Genomic DNA, 22,028 nt, shown 5'->3' with positions numbered 1-22,028 from the left:
CATTTATCACATTCCCCCTGCCTGTGATTCAGCATGTATAGCAAATGTGTGGCAACTGCCACACATTTACATGCTGAATCACACTTAACAAACAAAATTTTCAGTTTTCAAATTGGCTTTTTTTTTTTTACAAATTAAAAAATATGACATATTTACAAATACAGATTTATTTGTAAAAAACAGCAAACACGTTACAGTAACTTGTGTGTTGGTAATAAACCGACCACCAACTGATGCCTGGAAGCTCATTCTTCCATAATGCCTTTTGGCATGTGTGTCTGTAAATGCTCAGACCTTCAAAATTAGTGCATTAATTTAAAACTAAAACATATAACTGATATTTTCACTTTATTATTTATGTTAATTTCAATAACCTGTCCAGAATTAGTTTGTTTAAAATTTTAACCATAAGTCAAAACTTATTTGCTATGCATGTCTCCTGTGACACATCTGCATGACTGTATTGCTATGAAAAAAATAACATCACACAATCACACACCATATAAAAACACTGCATTTATCAAGCGAGCAATACAAATATGATCCGTCAGTTCCTCTGTAGATGACCCATAGTCACAGACATACAGTCATGAAATGACATGAATGAGAAGCTGTGCTCTGATCATGTCCACATCTAATGGTCAGGTGTGTCCAGTCACCCCATGCGCATGTTCTGCCCTACGTGCATGTCTTGTGGACGGTGCACTGCAGCACAGACACGTTATGTGGAACAGAGCTCACGTGGGTGACGTGACAGTCAGATCACCAGCTGTGTGTTATGATCTGACGGTCCGTTTCAACCTGGCAGGCTGTCAATGTCTGCTCAGTGCACGTGCTCGCTTGCTGCAGCTTGTCGCCATAGCGATATATGTTTTTACTTATGTCCACATAAGTACAGCAATCAGACACATACGCCTCACAGTGGACAGTTGTTAGTCCATGTCTGTTCAAACACAGTATGTGTTTTCTAGCTGGGATGTCCAGAATGACAGATCTCCACAGCTGCTTCTGTTGGAAGCCACACCTCCTGTCAGTGGAGCGCACACACCCACGTGTCAGTGTGAGTTTGCAAAGTCACACTTGTGGGGAACTTAGACAGATTTCACTGTGAGTACGACAGTGATTGTCTGCAGTCTGTTTTCGAGCCAAGAGTGCGATTGGCCACACATTTTCTAAGTCCCATGAGAACAGTGTTAGACGTTCGTGCGTGTCACCTGGAATTTGGCCAACACCTGCCACGATGTGCGCAAATAGTTGTAGCAACAGGTGTACAAGGCATTAGAGGCAGGTATGATTCTACACGTTTTGCATACAATTCCTGCTTCGTGCGCACTTCGACCAAACTTTGCACTATGTGTGGAGGAGCCCTTATATATATTTCTTTAACCATGAAAAACGGGGTTTCTTGGGTTGAAATTCTGTAAAATCAAGAAACTACACAATATTAATTGTTGTCAGGTTAAAATGAACTCTAGAGATGTACAGCACATCTTTCAAAAATATATTGTTTGTATGTGTGTAGTTATGACCCCTCCTAGCCCACACACTACAAGGCTATGCCAGATGCCGTTCTTGACGTAACTCCAGTTCCAGCTCCCGGTGTTCCGTCTCCCAGCCAAGGACAAATCAGGACCTACTCCACCTTACTTTTGAAATTTGATGGGGCCAGACATGCTGATGGCATCATATCACTATGGACCAATATCTGTTGTTGAATCTATACTATACGAGGTCTATTAGAAAAGAAACCGACCTTTTTATTTTTTTTAAAAAACTATATGGATTTGAATCACGTGCGATTACATCAGACAAGCTTGAACCCTCATGCGCATGCGTGAGTTTTTTCACGCCTATCGGTTGCGTCATTCGCCTGTGGGCAGGCTTTGAGTGAGCACTGGTCCACCCCCCTCATCGGAATTCCTTTGTCTGACTTCTTCCTGAGAGACTGGCGCTTTGCTTGATCAAAATTTTTTCAGAAACTGTGAGACACATCCAAGTGGACACCATTCGAGAAATTCAGACGGTTTTCGGTGAAAATTTTAATGGCTGATGATAGATTGAGTGTTACTGTCGCTTTAAGGACTGCCCATGGAGCCGGACGGCGCGCCACGCCCCGAGCCGCCGTCGTCAGCCTGTTTCAAGCTGAAAACTTCCAAATTTAAGCCTCTGTTGACCCAGGACGTCGTGAGAGAACAGAGAAGTTTCAGAAGAGCTTGGGATCAGCAGTTTATCTGGACATTCCACTGTTAAAGGAGATTTTGTAATGAAAGACATGCGGATGGATTCACGCGTCGCCACCCAGCCGCTCATGGTGCGGCGCCACAGCAAAACACCTCCGTTGGAAGCATTACAGGACAAGTTTGAACATGCCCAGCTGTCCGCGAATCCGTCCGCACGTCTTTCATTACAAAATCTCCTTTAACAGTGGAATGTCCGGATAAACAGCTGATCCCGAGCTCTTCTGAAACTTCTCTGTTCTCTCACGACGTCCTGGGTCAACAGAGGCTTAAATTTGGAAGTTTTCAGCTTGAAACAGGCTGACGACGGCGGCTCGGGGCGCGGCGCGCCGTCCGGCTCCATGGGCAGTCCTTAAAGCGACAGTAACACTCCATAATCTCTCATCAGCCGTTAAAATTTTCACCGAAAACCGTCTGAATTTCTTGAATGGTGTCCACTTGGATGTGCCTTACAGTTTCAGAAAAAATTTTGATCAAGCAAAGTGCCAGTCTCTCAGGAAGAAGTCAGACAAAGGAATTCCGACGAGGGGGTGGACCAGTGCTCACTCAAAGCCTGCCCACAGACGAATGACGCAACCGACAGGCGTGAAAAAACTCACGCATGCGCACGAGGGTTCAAGCTTGTCTGACACAATCACACGTGATTCAAATCCATATAGTTTTTGAAAAAATAAAAAGGTCGGTTTCTTTTCTAATAGACCTCGTAATGTATGCAGTAGTAGCCAGTAAATCAGTATTGATCAGTCTGTCTGGTATTTATATTGTGTATCTATAGTTATATTTGCAAGCTGTTTGTTTTTGTTCTTTTTTACTTTCACTTTTGATACTCTGTGTGCTTCTTACCCTGTGTGCTGTTATACAATGCTGCTGAAACCTCAATTTCCCTGAGGGAGTCTTCCCAAGGGATTAGTAAAATTCTGTGTAATCTGATCTAATCTAATCTCTAATCTACAGAGTTAAGGCAGTTAGTGGCTCCAAAGGTGTAACCTGGTACTGGTAAGGTGTTGCTTATAATGTGGCTGATGATTGCATTTCAAAGAAAGAGCAGGGAAATAAATTTCCAAGGTTTGACAAGAAAAGGCAATGAAACTGTTGGGAAAAGAGTAAAGAGAATAAAAGTATTACTAAATCAAAACAGGTCAAAGTGGAAGTGTGCTGGGAGAGTAAAAGATGAAAGTGAAATGAGAGTGAAAGAAATGGACTGAGTGGGAGGAGGTGCAAAACCATGCTGCATGGAAGAAATTGATCAGCAACATCAACCCCACAAAGACAAGGGGAAGTATGAAAAGATATAGTTTTAATAACTGCAGCCAACTTTGGCAGTATCATGGATTTCAACATGGCTGTGGTCATTTCGCCTGCGTTTCAAAGCTCTGCCTTTTAATTACACCAAACACAAACACGGAGCAGCCATATGTTGGTCTGACCCAAAAATCTCACTGCCTTTTAGAGTCCAATGATTTAACAGATGCTCACCCTCACAGCTTTTATCCAACACAAAAAGTCACAAAAACAAGATTCAAAATGTGGTTTTGAACAATGCTGTCAGGCTGTTCTTTTATGCTGCTCAATGAGAGAACACTTGTTTCATGCAGCACGTTTATGATCTCTGTGAGGTTTACAGATCGTGCTCAGTTAATCAAGTGCTGCATGGCAAGGCAGTAAATAAATTCTCTGTAAATAGCTCACCTCCGAAATATAATTGCATTGCATCAACATATATCCAAACATCTCAACCGTCTGCAGAATGCTTTGGGAGAGCAGAAAAACTTGTATTGCAACCTAAATCTGGCTTGTGGGCAGAGCCTTTTTTTAATCAGAAATGAATTCATGCCAAGTTTATCCAGCTGCTTGGTAACAGGTGCAAATACATAAAAACTACAGTATGTTTTTCTACTTCGCTTAGCATAGCTTTTTGAGACCCTGTGGTGTATTTCAGTGCAGTTTCTACAAGCATGTACGTTTTTTTTTTTCCAGATAACTTCCAGAAATACAGTGTGTGTGTGTGTATATATATATATATATATATATATATATATATATATATATATATATATATATATATATATATACAAAACCCCTGGCAAAAATTATGGAATCAACGGCCTCGGAGGATGTTCATTCAGTTGTTTAATTTTGTAGAAAAAAAGCAGATCACAGACGTGACACAAAACTAAAGTCATTTCAAATGGCAACTTTCTGGCTTTAAGAAACACTATAAGAAATTAGGAAAAAAAATTGTGGCAGTCAGTAACGGTTACTTTTTCAGACCAAGCAGAGGGAAAAAAATATGGAATCACTCAATTCTGAGGAAAAAAATTATGGAATCATGAAAAACAAAAGAACGCTCCAACACATCACTAGTATTTTGTTGCACCACCTCTGGCTTTTATAACAGCTTGCAGTCTCTGAGGCATGGACTTAATGAGTGACAAACAGTACTCTTCATCAATCTGGCTCCAACTTTCTCTGATTGCTGTTGCCAGATCAGCTTTGCAGGTTGGAGCCTTGTCATGGACCATTTTCTTCAACTTCCACCAAAGATTTTCAATTGGGTTAAGATCCGGACTATTTGCAGGCCATGACATTGACCCTATGTGTCTTTTTGCAAGGAATGTTTTCACAGTTTCTGCTCTATGGCAAGATGCATTATCATCTTGAAAAATGATTTCATCATCCCCAAACATCCTTTCAATTGATGGGATAAGAAAAGTGTCCAAAATATTAATGTAAACTTGTGCATTTATTGATGATGTAATGACAGCCATCTCCCCAGTGCCTTTACCTGACATGCAGCCCCATATCATCAATGACTGTGGAAATTTACATGTTCTCTTCAGGCAGTCATCTTTATAAATCTCACTGGAACGGCACCAAACAAAAGTTCCAGCATCATCACCTTGCCCAATGCAGATTCGAGATTCATCACTGAATATGACTTTCATCCAGTCATCCACAGTCCACGATTGCTTTTCCTTAGCCCATTGTAACCTTGTTTTTTTCTGTTTAGGTGTTAATGATGGCTTTTGTTTAGCTTTTCTGTATGTAAATCCTATTTCCTTTAGGCGGTTTCTTACAGTTTGGTCACAGACGTTGACTCCAGTTTCCTCCCATTTGTTCCTCATTTGTTTTGTTGTGCATTTTCGATTTTTGAGACATATTGCTTTAAGTTTTCTGTCTTGACGCTTTGATGTCTTCCTTGGTCTACCAGTATGTTTGCCTTTAACAACCTTCCCATGTTGTTTGTATTTGGTCCAGAGTTTTGACACAGCTGACTGTGAACAACCAACATCTTTTGCAACATTGCGTGATGATTTACCCTCTTTTAAGAGTTTGATAATCCTCTCCTTTGTTTCAATTGACATCTCTCATGTTGGAGCCATGATTCATGTCAGTCCACTTGGTGCAACAGCTCTCCAAAGTGTGATCACTCCTTTTTCGATGCAGACTAATGAGGAGATCTGATTTGATGCAGGGGTTAGTTTTGGGGATGAAAATTTACAGGATTATTCCATAATTTTTTCCTCAGAATTGAGTGATTCCATATTTTTTTTTCCCTCTGCTTGGTCTAAAAAAAGTAACCGTTACTGACTGCCACAATTTTTTTCCTTGATTTCTTATAGTGTTTCTTAAAGCCAGAAAGTTGCCATTTGAAATGACTTTAGTTTTGTGTCATGTCTGTGATCTGCTTTTTTTCTACAAAATTAAACAACTGAATGAACATCCTCCAAGGCCGGTGATTCCATAATTTTTGCCAGGGGTTGTATATACTTCACATTGGTCTGTAAGTCACATTCATTTTTGAAATGTGCAACAAGTAACAAGAAGCACAATGAATTTAATTGATCCATTATTTATTTATTTATAATGCAAATGCCATATTAGAAAGCAGACACTAATGGGCTAATCAATGTTAATATACGAGGCACGAAAAACTCAAGAGTACAAATAAAATGCTTCTTGAAAAGATAAAATATCAAGAAGGAACTAAATGTGTGCATGTTTACATCACTAAATGTGAATCTGTCTTAACTGATTGTACATATTTAAAACATTATGTCTTACGTTAGACTGACTGTTCTAATTTTCCTCCAGCTGTCCCACAAAGTGCAAAGAAGTCAAGTATCAAGTAGTATAAAGGTTATTCCCTCTATTCAGGAATGTAATCTTTCAGTTTGAGAGCATGATTGATTTCTCTTGAACTCAGGTTTTCTTCTTCTTATTCTGTGGTAACTGGTATTCAGCTTCTCTGCAGTGTGGATGACAAAATACCTCTTTTAGATCATGATACATATGGTGCCATTTTGTGGCTGTAGATGATAATGCAGCATTTTTTTTTTTTACACATAGGTCACTTGTAAATATAAGTTGTAGGACCAAACAAAAAAGTGCGACTTGTAGTCCAGAAAATATGGTAACACTCCAAGTTAAAGTGATCCCAAAGAAGCACTCAACAAGCCATTCCAATAACTTTTTTAGAAATGAATTTGAATACTTTTGATGTGTTGCTGTCAGCCCAGTCTCACATTTTTTTTGTCCTCCCGTCACGAAATGAGTCAAATTTTCGTGTTGTTTTTTTCACTCACTATTACTAACCCTACTCCTACTCCCAAACTTAACCATAACCTAATCCTGCTCCTTCTCCCCACACTAACCATAACCACCCCGACCCCCCGCTGCACTTTTAATTTTGTGCAGCCATCACGGAATGTATTAGAATGAATTTGTGCTGCCATGACGAAAATGAGGTGCTTTTCGTCACAATATCACAAACCAATAGATTAATGTATATTTTGTGCTGCTGAATCACGACTTGCCGTGAGACCAGGTTGGTTGCTGCAGGGGTCAATGCTGCAGGAAGTCAAATGGTCTTGAGCCCTGTTCTGTCTATACATCTTATAAGATCACAGTTTGAAGGATTGGAAAACCTCAGAGTAGGGGTCACCAACTCTGCTCCTGGAGATCCATTTCCCTGCATGTTTTCCACCTCTTTCCACTCCACTGTTAATAAATGGAGCCAGGTGCAGTCAGCCCATCAAGAATAAGGACATGCCAGACTTACCTGTGGTTGATCTCCACAAGCTGGGTTGGTGACTCCTGCCTTAGAAAGTCCAGGGCCAAGATTATGTTATGAGCCAAGATATTCTGTCATTGTTCAGCACTGTTGTTTGAATCCTGGTGAGATTTTTAAGATGTCAACAACAACAACAACAAAAAAAATCCCTTTTTTTCCATTCTGTACTTTGGCATACCTGTGTAAACCTTTGTATTTCCTTTGACCCAGGAATGTTGTGGTGCATGTGATGGGAGGTTTTCCAAAAGCATCAAGATTGTACTAAAGCACAAGTCTGGCACACCAGTTTATTAAATGGCAACTGTGATCTTCACTCATCAGTTTTTTTCATAGAACATGCCTTTCTAGGATGCACATCTATGAAAATGAGTTTGAGAATTTAATGACAGTATGCATCATTTTCATAATAGTTAGATAAAATATAACATTATGGTATCTTTTTACATATTGTGTTTGTCCAACAACACCACAGTACAGCACTTTTTGACTGCCTGCTTATTGAAATGGTGACATATTAAGGTGTACCCGTTGTGTACTTTAAAAATGTATTCTCTGACACTCCGAGGACTTCCATCTCCTTCAAATTCATCTCAGAGCCTCACATTACCATGCACAAGTGTAGCACCGGTATCACACCATTTGCTGCGCTACTGGACCAGTTCTAGGTTCTAAGGAGTGGGGAGCAGAATGATTACACCAGAGACCATTTTTTTTTAATTCAAAAAACGAACAGTTTACTGAATATAAAAACACATGAAATATACCATACACTGAACAACGAAAAGCACAAAACAAAAACAAAAACTATATTCTGAAGGCTCTTATTATTGAAGAAAGTATAATAAATCAAAGTATTTTTCATACTCTTTGTATCCTTTTGTTCAGCCAGTTATTTTAGTAAACTAAAATAAGTTGAATTAGACCAGTCTTTTTGTTCCTAGGTTATTTTAGTCAATCTAATTTAGGTTAGTAGACCAGTCTCTTTTTTCCTAGGTTGCACCTATGTTAGAATTCCTATTTTGTTTCCTGGGTTGGCTCTTCCTCTTTATTTTGTGTGCAAGATAATACCTACAGTTTCACAATCAAATCAAAGCGAACATAGTCCTCTCAAATCACATTCAAAATTATAAATCCAACATGGAAAAGAAAAGTATTACACTTTCAATTCAAGTTCAGGTTCAAATGTGAGTTTATGCATTCACTGAAAAGTTTCAGTTCGATTCAGTTCAAAATTAATAGGTCAATCAGTTCTCGGTTCGGTTAAAAAAAATTTATTTCCTGATACTCTCACCACCCTGGCAAGAAGTCACCATGCACAGAGACTCCCCCTCTGGTGCGATGAAGATGATGGGTTGAAGGTCTGGGTCTGGCTCGCCATCTTGAATCCCATCTGGGCACGTGCACGCCCGCACATAGCAGATCAATCCTGGCTCAGACAGAGCTTCGAACCAGCAAGGAAAAAAACCTGACCTGTGTAACAGGTCATGAACACAATAAATCTGTTTAAATCATCAAATTACACAAATAACTATTTCACAGTGAGTTGTAACATTACTGCGAGTTTTTTTCTCTCGAAAATGGTGGCGGAGCGGCCTCTTTGAAATCACAGCTCTGTCTCCCACATTAACTACTGTGCACATCTTCCAGAACGTTCACAGTCTTCATACACTCAAAATATTAACTGTGACCAGTTAATGATGGAGTAACTCTTTGTAAACAGCTACGTTTTTAACGTTAGCTTCCCACCAAAAAAGAAAAGGAAAAAAAAAGCACAAGGTGGCAACATGCCAGAAAATAAACACAAAACTCACCAAAACCGGTGTGGCTTAGTTCTCGTAAATTCCCCGTCAGTTCCTGACCAGGTAAGTTATGTTTTCCAACCGCAAAAATCAAATTTTTCACTCCTTTTCTGCTTATTAATCACCGCTCGTTCACTCCGACGTCTCTTCTGCTCTCTCATCGCTAATCCCTTAAAGTGGTGGCAACACAAATTTTCTGTCATCATACTTTTAATCTTAAAGCTTAAATCATTGTTGTATGAACATTTTTAATTAACTGATGAATTAATTTACATTAAATGGATCATTTTTAACTTTCAAACTCATTTGTGGAGCTTTTAAATTATTTATTTATGCTGCTTTTAAACTATTATTGTTTAAACTGCTTTCAAAGTCATTCACTCATGTCATATTTTAACATGGGTTACACAAGCAAAAACAGATGAGAGAAAGTGTGGCTCTCCAGGCCCCTGATGTCATTTCAGTCACCCTGCAGAGGAATTCCGGCTCCTGTGCCAAGCTCCACTTTCTTGTGGATTAAAAACGGGTACAGCTGGTGTAACAGGTGATCTGAGCAGAGAGTGGGCCTGAGAAGAAGAAAAGATTTGAACGGCTGATAAAAGAAAACGGCGAGTTGAAATGGATTATAGCAATGGATAGATGAGAGGTGAGCAGAGAGAAGGTGAAGGAGAATCAAAGATGAGAGCAGGCGAGATGGCACTGGAGAGAGAAGAAAATAGATTATGAATGGAGAGAAGGAGAGAACATGAAAAAAAAAACAGATGGGTTTTTGGAAACAAAAGGGGAGAAGAGAGGACAAGATAAAAGGAAAAGAAAAAGCATTAGGTCTGGAGGGATCTAGGGGGAAGAGAGATTGGAAGAGGACAAGAAGGAGAACATTAAGGTAATGAGTGTTTGCCCGTAAGTACCGTATTTTCTGGCATATAAGTCAAACATATCAGCCCAGTCCCACATTTTCATCATGATGCCGTCATGAAATGAGTCACATTTGTTTGATGCGGTCAAGTTTCAGTCAGTATTTTTACACCTTACCCTCAACCTCACCCCAACGCCCCCCCACCACCACCACCAATACCACAAAAAAATAATTTCATGATGCCATCATGAAAATATGTTACATTTTCGTGACACCATCACGTGTATGAGTATGATTATGTGTGTGTAAGAACCACTCGTCCTCCCTGATTGAGTCAAATAATAATAATTGAGAGGCACTGCTAAATGTCTTCCCTTTACATCTCCATCTCCAACTGGTCCTTCTGCTCCACTGCAGAAGAAGCAGCAGCATGGAGGAGTGGTACTGAGGTGGAAGGACGAGACGTGACAGAGGGATGGATGGATGGATAGAAGAAGTGACGGAGGGAGGAGAAGAGTTTTTAGGGTTGTTGGGTTCACGGATGGAGGGATGGCATTGGGAAGTGAATACAGAGAGTGGAGCAAATTAAAGTAAAAGCCAAGGATGGATGACAGTGGGAGTGCAGGGTGCTTCTGGGAGTCCAATGCCCAGGGGGATGGGGAGTGGGGCGGGGGGAGTTGAGAGAAACAGATGAAGAGAGGGTTAGAGGAAGGAAAGCGAATGGGAAAGAGGGGCAGAGTCGTGACTGTAGGTTGATTTACGGAGGCTTTCCTTTTAATGAAATTGTTTCAGTGACAGAGCCGGTAAAAGGCCCTTAATGGATTGGCCGGCCTAATGTAATGAAATTACTCCCTCTTTCACTACAGCAAGAGGGGAAAACAGAATAAAAGAGGGAATGGGGATGAGGGGAGGGGACGCGGTGGGGCAGGGTGGGGGGGGAGGAGAAAATGCAATTAATATTTACAGAATAGACGAGCAGGGTGGGCTTTAGTGTCCAGGGCTCGCTCACTCTTTTTTTTTTTTCTCTGCGTCTGCCTCCCTCGACCCTCTCTCTCCCGGTGGCCAGTGCTCATCGGGTGTGCGGCAGGAGAGGTAGGTGATAGGCTGACGCCGAGCAGGCCACTTCTGCCAGCTGGTCTGCTCTCTCACTCCCTCTGTTCCTCTGCTGCTCTCCTCCGGGCTGGACACATCAGCACTGAGGTGAGAGACGTAATCACGACCGGGCGTCCCCGCAGTGTGCAGGTGTGTGTCTGTATGTATGTGTGTGTGTGTGTGTGTGTGTGTGTGTGTGTGTGTGTGTGTGTGTGTGTGTGTGTGTGTGTGTGTGTGTGTGTGTGTGGATGGGTTACCTGCTCTGCTGCTACCACCTACTAGAGCACTACTGGGGGCATCACCTCCAAATCTACTCACAGTCATGCAACCAGTCTTCCGTTAGTCCCTCCTCCTGCGGACCTTGTAGACTTGTGCCTGACTCTCTCCCTCTGTCTCCCTCCCTCACTCCCTCCCTCTCTTATCTGTGTGTGTGTGTGTGTCTGTGTGCGTGGTGCAGGCAGCTGGACAGCAACCACATCAGCTGCATTGAAGATGGAGCTTTCCGAGCGCTGCGCGATCTGGAGATTCTGTAAGTAGAGGGAAAAACCCTCTCCTCCTCTCCTCCTCCTTTTCTCTTCTGCCTCCTTTTCTTCTGTTTGGTGTGTGAAACAACAGTCTGTCCCCTCCTCTCACTGTCATTTCTGGTTTTGTATCATCTTTCTTCTTTCTGTTGCATGCCAAAAATGCTCTCCATCCTCCCTGTGATCTTCTGCATCTTTATCCGCTTTATGACCTCAACTTGCTCATGTCGATTAGATGTAGTTTCCTGACACGTGATTGTGCAGATCATCCGCACTGAAATCCCTGTGTGACTGTGCACGGAGGTCTCGGCACTTGCACGTATGTCTTGCAAGCAGACCTGTTCATTCACCGGAAACTATGTTGCCCTTCACACATCAGGAAATCGGCGTCAACCACTTGCTGCGGTGTGTGTGTGTGTGTGTGTGAGAGAGTGAGTGAGTGTGTTTTCTGGAGCTGGGATTGTGTCCATGTAAAGTTTTGGCTTCCACAATTTCACTACTGGCAAAGATGTGGAATGGGGCAGAATGTCATTCTCTGTATTTGTGAATTTGTGTGTACGTGTCAAAGAAATTCTCCGTGTGAATAAAAACCTCAGGTTCAGTTCAGTGCATCAACTTGCTGCCTTGAAGTATTTCACCAAAATTTGTGCATGAAAATAGATGAAAATAATCGTGTCAGGTCTCAAGATCATGTTGCAGTTGTGTGAAAAGAAGAAGCTGGAAGTAGTTAAAAAAAGAAAAAAAACATTTCATTCGCTGAAAAATTGTTGCATTTATCTGCAGGGTTTTTGCAAATGCATTCATATTCTGCTGTGTGATGCTGTGGGGAAAAGGTTAGTGGTATTGCTGCTGAATGTGTTTATCAGAGGGTGAAAGTGTACAGCAAATAAAATAAAGAGACACAGAGGAAAAAAACACAGAAGCAACAGAAGTGATAAGACAAAGACAGGATGGAGAGAAAGAAGAAAAAGAGTGAACTAACTACCTGCAGAATTCAATCTGGCTGTCCCTTTTTAATAAGGCGTTAAGAATTCATTAATATAAAACTACGAGGGCTGTCCATAAAGTATAGGTCCTTTTTATTTTTTTCAAAAACTATATGGATTTCATTCATATGTTTTTACGTCAGACATGCTTGAACCCTCGTGCGCATGCGTGAGTTTTTCCACGCCTGTCGGTGACGTCATTCGTCTGTGAGCACTCCTTGTGGGAGGAGTCGTCCAGCCCCTCGTCGGAATTCCTTTGTCTGAGAAGTTGCTGAGAGACTGGCGCTTTGTTTGATCAAAATTTTTTCTAAACCTGTGAGACACATCGAAGTGGACACAGTTCGAAAAATTAAGCTGGTTTTCGGTGAAAATTTTCACATTTCAGGCTCTATTGATCCAGGACGTCGTGAGAGAACAGAGAAGTTTCAGAAGAAGTCAGTTTCAGCATTTTATCCGGATATTCCACTGTTAAAGGAGATTTTTTTAATGAAAGACGTGCGGGCGGATTGCGACGCTCCGCCACAGGAAAAACACCTCCGTTGGAAGCCTTAAGGACAAGCTGGAACATGTCCAGCTGTTAAACAATTTCTCATATACTCACTCTACTGAAAGCCATCAAAAGCCGCCTGAATTTTACAAATGGTTATCAACACGGAGGTGTTTTTCCTGTGCCACCGCACCACGCCGGCTGCGTCCCGATGCGCGGACCCGTCCGCACGTCTTTCATTAAAAAAAATCTCCTTTAACAGTGGAATATCCGGATAAAATGCTGAAACTGACTTCTTCTGAAACTTCTCTGTTCTCTCACGACGTCCTGGATCAATAGAGCCTGAAATGTGAAGGTTTTCAGCTTGAAACAGGCTGACGACGGCGGCTGAGAGCGCTGAGCGACGTCTCGCACCGTGGGAAGTCCTTAAAGCGACAGAATCACCTCAAAATCTCTCATCAGCCGTTAAAATTTTCACCGAAAACCAGCTTAATTTTTCGAACCGTGTCCACTTCGATGTGTCTCACAGGTTTAGAAAAAATTTTGATCAAACAAAGCACCAGTCTCTCAGCCACTTCTCAGACAAAGGAATTCCGACGAGGAGTGCTCCCACAAGGAGTGCTCACAGGTGAATGACGTCACCGACAGGCGTGGAAAAACTCACGCATGCGCACGAGGGTTCAAGCATGTCTGACGTAAAAACATATGAATGAAATCCATATAGTTTTTGAAAAAAATAAAAAGGACCTATACTTTATGGACAGCCCTCATATACAGGATGAACTTCCAGAAAAGTCAGTAAGGGCACAGAAACAGTCTAAAATCAAAATTCCAAATGTTTTAATGATTCTCTTGATTTTAGCATATTGAGCAGAGGAGCAAAAATCCTCTAAGTTGATGAAGTGAAAAATAGTCATCTGTTTTGTTTGACACTGGAGACAATCTGTGCCATTATCACAAAACCATCTTTTTTTTTTTTTCTTCAGATACAGTGTGAAAGTCAAACCATCAAAATCAGACACCATTCTGCAAAATGTGCAACATTTGTTTTAAGAACAAGAGAGAAGTCAAATCTGTGATTGGTTGGTGGAGTCTAATGGCTTGGGCTCCTTTGTCATTGAGGAAAACATTCTCTGAGCGTCAGTTAAATTCAGTGCAATCCATTTATTTTACATGGTGCCAAATCTCAGTGTAAGCCCTCTAAAAATTACATTTTTTCCACACAGGAAGAAATCTTAAGCAGACCCACCTCGTTGAGGTGGCCATCTACAATGGCCATGGTGTTAAAAATGAAACAGAATTTACAAAACATGTATGAACAACAAACTTTTAACTGAGATTGAAATTATCAAAAGTACATCATTGTGCACAAATGATAACAAAAATGAATACATAACAGTAGCTGGGTTTCCATTGCAGATTTATGCAGCAGTTTAGTGATATTTTCAGAATGACCATTTAAAAACACTTGTAGCATTTCCATTGAGTGACTAAGTGCCAGTGCTGGGTTTTATTATTTGGCAACAGCAACAGTTCTTATGAGAATTGTTATTCCAAAAGTAATGGTGAAGGTAAGTCCAACTGGCAAAACCTGGCATTTCATTGTTTTGTATTTTAATTCAGTATTGCCACAGCGTCATCTCTTATTATGTTTAACAAGCTCTCCATCTCTTACATTGTCCCCACGTACTGTGCCATGAATTTTAGCATGCCATGTGATTCAATAACAACCTTTATTTAACCAGATAAAATCCCATGGAGATCGAGACCTTTTTTGCAAGGGTGACTTGGCCAAGAAAGGCAGCAGCACACATCAAAATAAACAGGTTAACATCATCAAGAGAACATTCCTAACAAACAAAATACAATCATCTTGGTCATTGTGAGTTGTAATGATGTGTTGGAAAAAAACAGATTAGAATTTAAAGACACAGACACTGTGCAAAAGAATTCCATTCGCAATCTCTTAAAACAGAGCGGAAGGCATTCAGAGAAGTTAAACCAGACTATTTCAGTTCAGATTGGAGGACATTCCAATCAGAGGGAGCAGAAAAACTGAAAGTTTTCTTTCCTGTTTCAATGCGGACACGAGGTACACGGAAACTTCACATGCCGTTCGCACGCAAAGCATAGCGGCTTTCCGATCTCTGAAATAAACTGGATAAATAGGTTGGAACCAGTCCAATAAGAGTCTTGTAAACCAGCATCATCCAATGTGTATATTGCCTTATAGTCAAAGAGGGCATGCCAGCTTTGGCATGCAACTCATAGTGGTGTGTGAGGCAGTGACAGCCAGTGATGAATCTTAAGGCACAGTAATACAGTGGGGTCAGAGACTGTAGACAGATGGATGAGGCGCACCTATATATGGCAGCGCCGTAGTCCAGTTAGAGCAGGAAGGTAGCAGTAATCAGGAGCTTCCAGGCAGGTAAGGGAGAAACATGACTTATTTCTAAAAAGGAAGCCGAGCTTCACCCTTAATTTGGAGATGAAATTTTAAAGATGGATTTTAAAGTAAATGTGATCTGTAAAAGTGCAAAAACTGTTTCCATTGCAGATGTTCTAAATGTGTTTCTTATTTGAATCACCCGAAAAACCAACTCATGCAAGTGTAAAAATGTTTTTGGTATTTTTTTTTATTTTTTTTTATTTATTTTTTTTTTACATATATGCCTGTTCATTACTTGTATTTTAAATTCATAGTCATATTGCACACTTTGGAGGGTAATGGAAACTTGCCTATTGAGATGTAGATGAGAGATGTAGGAAATAACTAGAAGCCTACTCTACACTGGCCTGGCTCCAAAGCCAATGTAAGTAACTTATTCAGTTCTTAATCATGTCAAGGTAATCTCGGCGTATCTGTAGTGGTGACTATTTGGGAGATGATGTCCTTGACTTTGCTGATGATGCTGTGATCATTACGGAATCAGTGGATGTCCTGATTTCAGGATTTGAGATGCTGAGTGAGGACTCTGCATGTCTGAGTTTGCAGTTGACCTGCGTCAAAGCTAAGAGCCAGGTTTCATTGACTTTGTGGACTCAACCATTAGAAATGTACCTATATGTGGTGAAAGCACTGAACTTGTTTAAAGACTTATTTATCTCAGCAGTGACATTAATGTCTCCTCAACCTATGAGGTTGAGAGATGATGGAAGTATAGAGAGAAATAGGTTATGGAATTATGATGGCAGTGAATAGAGCTGGTCAACAATGCTGATATATTTACAAGAGAACAAAAGTTCAAGTCTTCAGGGTCATGCCGCCTTCAGTTTTATGCCGTGGTTGTGATATTTGGACTCTTAACCAGAGACTGAATGTAGTAAATGGATGTCTTTGATACCAGGTCTCTCTGGAGAATTATTGGGTACTGCCAAAATGACTTTGTGGGAGAGTCAGATGAGGAATAAGATTTCCATTGTGAGTGAACATCAGCTATGGCACTATGGCCATGAGGTCTACTTCCATGTGCATGATCCGCTATGAAGATCCCTCAGTGCTGAGGATTGGAAAAGGCCAAGGTGGCGATGCCCACATTTCACTTGGCTGTTATGGTGAGATGGTGTCATTTGGAATTCAGGGATGGACCAGTGTTCTGTCTGAGTCCGTTTCAATGATTGGACCCAGGATGGTTCCGTAGTGTAGTGGATGTGGCGATGAGTGGAAGCAACACTTGTTCCCAGATTTAAAACATTGGTGCATCAGTGATGCTATAAAAAAGATTTTATTTTTTAAAATACTATATCCTGAATGAGATTCCCAGCAGTACTAGACTTGTCCTGATGATAATCCAACAGTTTCCAGTGTCTTTTTTCTTGGTGCCGTCTTCGGCTGCCTAATGTTTTGACATGAATGATTAAAGAGAGCAGAGGATACGGCAGAAAATGGTTCAATATGTGGTATCATACACTGTGGACTGCATTCAGACTAAATGTTATCACAGGTCTTATAAGTAATAGTGGGACAGATATGTTTAAAATGTCACTATGATTATGCATTTTATGGTAAAGCACCAAATTTGTAGATATGCTAAACTGATTTTTTTTTTCTTAAAAAAAAAAAAAACAACTGTGTAATTACGGCTGGAATGGATTCAGCATTGGTGATTTTACCTTAAAATAATTGTACACTTTAAGAAAAAAGCAGACATTATACATTTTTTGATATATTTAAAAACAATTACGTATATCATACAGACACAAATGAAGAACTGCGTTCTATGTTCTCAGACATTTTGAATACATTCCAATCACAAATGCATTTATCGAAAAAAAATAATGAATAAATTGAGCTTAGCATGATGCCTAAATAGTTTTATTATATATCTCAAACAATGTCTGTGCTTAGACCATAAAACGCACAGTTGTGTCACATATCCATAGCTGTAGGAAGTGGGGGTGCTGGGGTGCTCCAACACCCCTTTTAGAAAAGCAGATGTCACAGCACCCCGTGCCAGATAACACAAAATATCATAATAAAATTCATTATTAATCATATTATGATATTAAAAATCTTTCCCTGTGGTATTTACACAAAAATGTAATAGTTGATGAAAATTTGAGAATAATAAGCAAATCTGAATCACAAAATTGTGTGTAGCCTTTTTGGATGCATTTTTTGTCTGCTTAGCAGGAGACATCATTACAGCACCCCCCAACCCAAATCCTTTTCTCATGGCCATACTCATACCTGCCCCGCTACAAGGTATTCAGGATGTGTTTGTTAAATACATCCAAATATTTAGTTAAAATTTACAGGCAGTCCAGCTTTATAAAAGTACTGGTAAATACACGTTTTGAATTTCAGCTTTTGTGTAACCTGTGGAGCTTTTCCTTTTTCCTTTCTTCCTTTTAGCAAACAGCTTTTTTGATGCCATGGCCTTACTTTTTTTGAGCAGTGCACAATGGAAGGGATCGGGGCAGATAGAGGTGGATCAGCAGTGAGAGATACAACATATTAGCAATTCATAAGACTCTGACAGCTGAGTGCTCGGCACGATTTACAATTCACTGTAAATACGGAGCCATTCCCATTCACAGCAGACAGCATGACAGCGCGCAGTATATTCACCCAATGTGACGTTTTAATAAAAGCAGGTGTGTGTGTGCGTGCTTGCATGTGGGTGCGTGTGTGTTTGTGTGTATGCAAAGGGCATGGATGACAGTAAGTGATTTTGCCACTGGTCTCATCTTCATTTCAAGCATCTTAATACACACGCACACCGAGGTGCATGCACACATACACAAATGGAAGCACAGCCCCATCTGTTCAGTCCTTGGGGTTGATTTTGTGACCACAGCACAAAATGGGATGATGGAGATAAGTGATTGGAGGTCATGTGATTGCACCATCAGGTAGGGGTGTGTGTGTGTGTGTGTGTGTGTGTGTGTGTGTGTGTGTGTGTGTGTGTGTGTGTGTGTGTGTGTGTGTGTGTGTGTGTGTGTGTGTGTGTCAGCGGCACATACCTGGGTGCACAGCGTGAGGTTGGTTTTTATAATTTTGTCTTTGTGAGGATGACTTTGATCTTTAGCGCACACAGCTGACCCAACTTCTTTGGTAGTTTCCACTTCACATAAAACTCTGTTGGATGTGCCTCTTCACTAGTCTCTCATGCCTACAAGTTGGGAGCAAGCAACAGACTTCTCCTCAGGTTGTGTTGCTTGATTACTTTTTGCATGGCTTCCGTGGTAAAAACAGCCAGTGATTCAAAATATAAAGCCAAAAGTATGGTTTGAAATAATATTCAAATAGGAGCTCACTCAGAATGTGGATAGCCCTGCCTTTAAACCACCATGATAACATCTGCCAAGTGACAGACCAGCAGGGCAGTCAGAATTCTGTTAAATGGTAAATGGTAAATGGACTGCATTTATATAGCACTTTTCCATCTGCATCGGACGCTCAAAGCGCTTTACAATTATGCCTCACATTCACCCCGATGTCAGGGTGCTGCCATACAAGGCGCTCACTACACACCGAAAATCACAAAGATGTTCTTTCCATCTTTGTGACGTCAATTGGCAATAATAGTAAAACAATACATAAATAAATAAAGTTACGCAAAGTGAGATTTTAAACAATAGCAGCCAACAACTATATTCTAAGTAAATATTTTGGCCACCTGCTTTTTCCGAGTGCTAGGACACTAATCAGATGGTGCAAAACCTGTCATTCTGTAAGTCTAAATCTTTTGCAGTCTGTGCCAACCGTCAGCTCACATGTCATACAAATTTGTCCCAATAGACAGAAAAAACTCTTCTCCAATAAGAAATTGGACAGCCACTTGGTTCCTGCTGAGGGTGAGCGCTTTTTAATCAGCCTGCGATTATAAAATAGATAGATCCAATGCAAAGCTTTTTTTTTTTTTTTTTGCTTTTAAAAAAGATGAGATGAGGTTCTGAGATGAAGCATTTCTTGGTGCTCTCTCAGCGCTTTCTACAAGAAAATACATGTGCACAGAATGAAGCAACACTCCCCTCTGTGTGTGTTATCTGAGCTACAATGTTCCTTGTGTACACAGCTAGATTGTCTGTGCATTCATGTTTAACGCATAAGATTGGTTTCACCTTTTGCAACTACTGCCCCTCTCCACAGTTACAAAGGGACAGAAGTGCTTACTACATTGATGTTACACTGAAGATGGTGCACTGCAGTGACTTTCCATAAATTCCTACAAAAACCACTTTAGATGCAAAAAAGGGCTCTTATTAAGTTGGCTTGAGTTGGACTGGATTCAACATATGTCTGGTTTCTTGCATATAGTGAGCTGTCTGGTTTGTTAAAAGGCTCCAACTTGCATTACTGCCAATGGGGGTTGGGGGGGTGGGGGTGGGGGGTTGGGGAGGAGTGGGTGAGGAGGGAAGCCCTGTTTTATTCCAGAAAAAGCTGGAGGTACAACAATATCTAGCACAAAAATGATTTCTAGCACCTTCAAAAGATTTTTTAGGACAATCCAGAGCACCATCAAAATGCAATGCAAAGCAATTCTACACTGATACAAGAAATTTTATTACAACACGTCCAATCACATTTTTACTTATTGTTCATACAGACAAAGAAACAGAGCTGATCTTACAACATCCACATCTCTTTTGTCCTCTTAATTACACTCTTGTTAAGCTTTGAAAAGGATTATATATCTCTGAAGGAATTCCTCCAGTGCTGTGTGTTCGTCTGAAAACATAACTGTAAAATCATGTGTAATATTTCATTGAAAACAGGACCTGATCAAGCAGTTTGATGTTCCAGCCCCCAAATCAGCAAAAACACATTCTTTTGCTTTCTGTGTAAAGATGTAGCACCTAAGATGAACACCAGCATGTGTAGATACAAGTCAGAGGTATAAGTTGATCAGAATGAACATCATCCTATTTTCAAGAGATGACAGCTGGTGAAGTCTTATTGAGGTGAAGGAACTTACTGAACCACAGCACACATACCCACACCTGGATGCCTTCCAGTGCACATTGAGGGTTCCCTCTCAATTAAAAATGAACTAAATGTGCAATTTCTACCAAATAAATAAAATAAATAATACAAAAGGGCAAGAACACCATGACTAGTTTCCATGAAACGGTGAAATGTTTCAGCCTGTGTATGCGGGAAAAGAGCTCCATTAAGATCCAGATGAAGGAACCAGGAAGTTTTTAGAAGCATTGCATGGGCACTCCTACCTGAGAGCACAATTTTATGAAATGTTATGAAATAGTTCAGCCTGGTCTGTAACAGCAGGTGACTCTGCCGGTTCAGAGTTAGTCTATCAACTAATAGACCAGATAGAACAGGACCTGTCTTTGTCCTTGGAGAAGATGCTTCATATGCATTCTCCCAGTCCACCTGGCTGTAAATGGGTACCGGCCTTGCCTAGTCAAGTAACCTGTGATGGCCTCCCCCTCCCTGTCCGGCGGGGTCATAGACTCTCATATTCTTATGAAAATTCAGTAAGGCATATCTTATATATTATATTCCAATACTAAGGTGGAACTATGCTAGCATACTAAGGTATATTTAAATATCTAAAAAGGAAGAGTAAAATAGAAGAGTAGAAAAAAGTACAGTAGAGCCACTTAGGTGCCTGGTCTTGAGAACCAGGGATGGCAGGTTTATGGTCAGTTATGACTATGGTACCAAATGAGATACACTGAGCCGATGAGCCTCAAGGCATATATAGAGTTCTTTTGCTACTGAATTTCCCATTAAATGTAAGCAGACTCATGTATAGGACCAAGGCCAGAAACTTTTTAAAAAGTTGGGTTGGGTTAACTGTTGGTTTGCTTCTATGAGCAGAATAACGTTGGGTGGAGTTTCTTAGAGTTCTCAACCACCATTCAATGGTTAATGAAAGTGAGAGTACATTTACATCTGTGTGTCTGTTTACAATTTAGCCATTTTGTTATGACCACAGAAATTAGCACTACGGATCTCTCAGTGAGGCTCCCCATGAATATAGAGCTACAAAGGATCCATGTATGAATTAATGTGTTTTCTTTGTTCATACGTGTTCTTTGTGTGTTTGTCAGGATTTGCAGTTGTGTGTGTATGTGTGTGTGTGTGTGTCTTTCAATCATCTGTGCGTTTTGAATCACACTAATTGAAAGAAGCTCGCTCCTGCATGTGCCACAAATGAATCTCCACATTAATTAATCTAGTCATTTTTAATTAGCCGCTGTTTTGTGGTAGACTAGGCTTTATCTCAGCTGCTTAATATGTTTCGCAGAGAAACATTGACAAGTCAAGGCTGAAAATTGGGGCGTCAAATTCATTTTGGGACCACTAAATGGATTTTAGTTAGTTTCATTAATCTCATTATAATTGTTCTCTGAGAGAGTGGATGGCATGGTTTTGTTATTAATTATAAGACAGCATGTTAAAAATTATGAAATATTTGAGACATTTATAAAGTAATGGACTCCTAACATGATGACAAATTGTTTTTGTGTCATTGTACATATCTCAGTGGAGTAACCACTTCTCTT

The 22,028-nt window shown here is 40.5% G+C and overlaps 1 protein-coding gene and 1 long non-coding RNA gene across 2 annotated transcripts in view; one reads left to right on the top strand and one right to left on the bottom strand.

The window, feature by feature from the left end:
• The window catches only part of slit3 (slit homolog 3 (Drosophila)), a 713,397-nt gene that overhangs the window by 423,668 nt on the left and 267,701 nt on the right, over window positions 1-22,028 (top strand). Inside the window, exon 6 of the mRNA XM_034181986.1 lies at window positions 11,516-11,587. Within this exon, the coding sequence (XP_034037877.1) occupies window positions 11,516-11,587 (72 nt within the window). The remainder of the gene's footprint in view (window positions 1-11,515; window positions 11,588-22,028) is intronic.
• LOC117520688 lies at window positions 9,568-11,491 on the bottom strand. Its single transcript, XR_004563734.1, has 3 exons — window positions 11,316-11,491; window positions 10,931-11,146; window positions 9,568-9,676 (listed from the first exon to the last, which is right to left on the bottom strand). It is a non-coding gene; the product is annotated as an uncharacterized LOC117520688 (long non-coding RNA).

Source organism: Thalassophryne amazonica, chromosome 11 (genome assembly GCF_902500255.1).
Source record: "Thalassophryne amazonica chromosome 11, fThaAma1.1, whole genome shotgun sequence".
Classification (NCBI taxonomy): Eukaryota; Metazoa; Chordata; class Actinopteri; order Batrachoidiformes; family Batrachoididae; genus Thalassophryne; species Thalassophryne amazonica.
The sequence above is the reverse complement of the archived record's forward strand: the minus strand, read 5'-3'. Positions and strand labels throughout refer to the sequence as shown.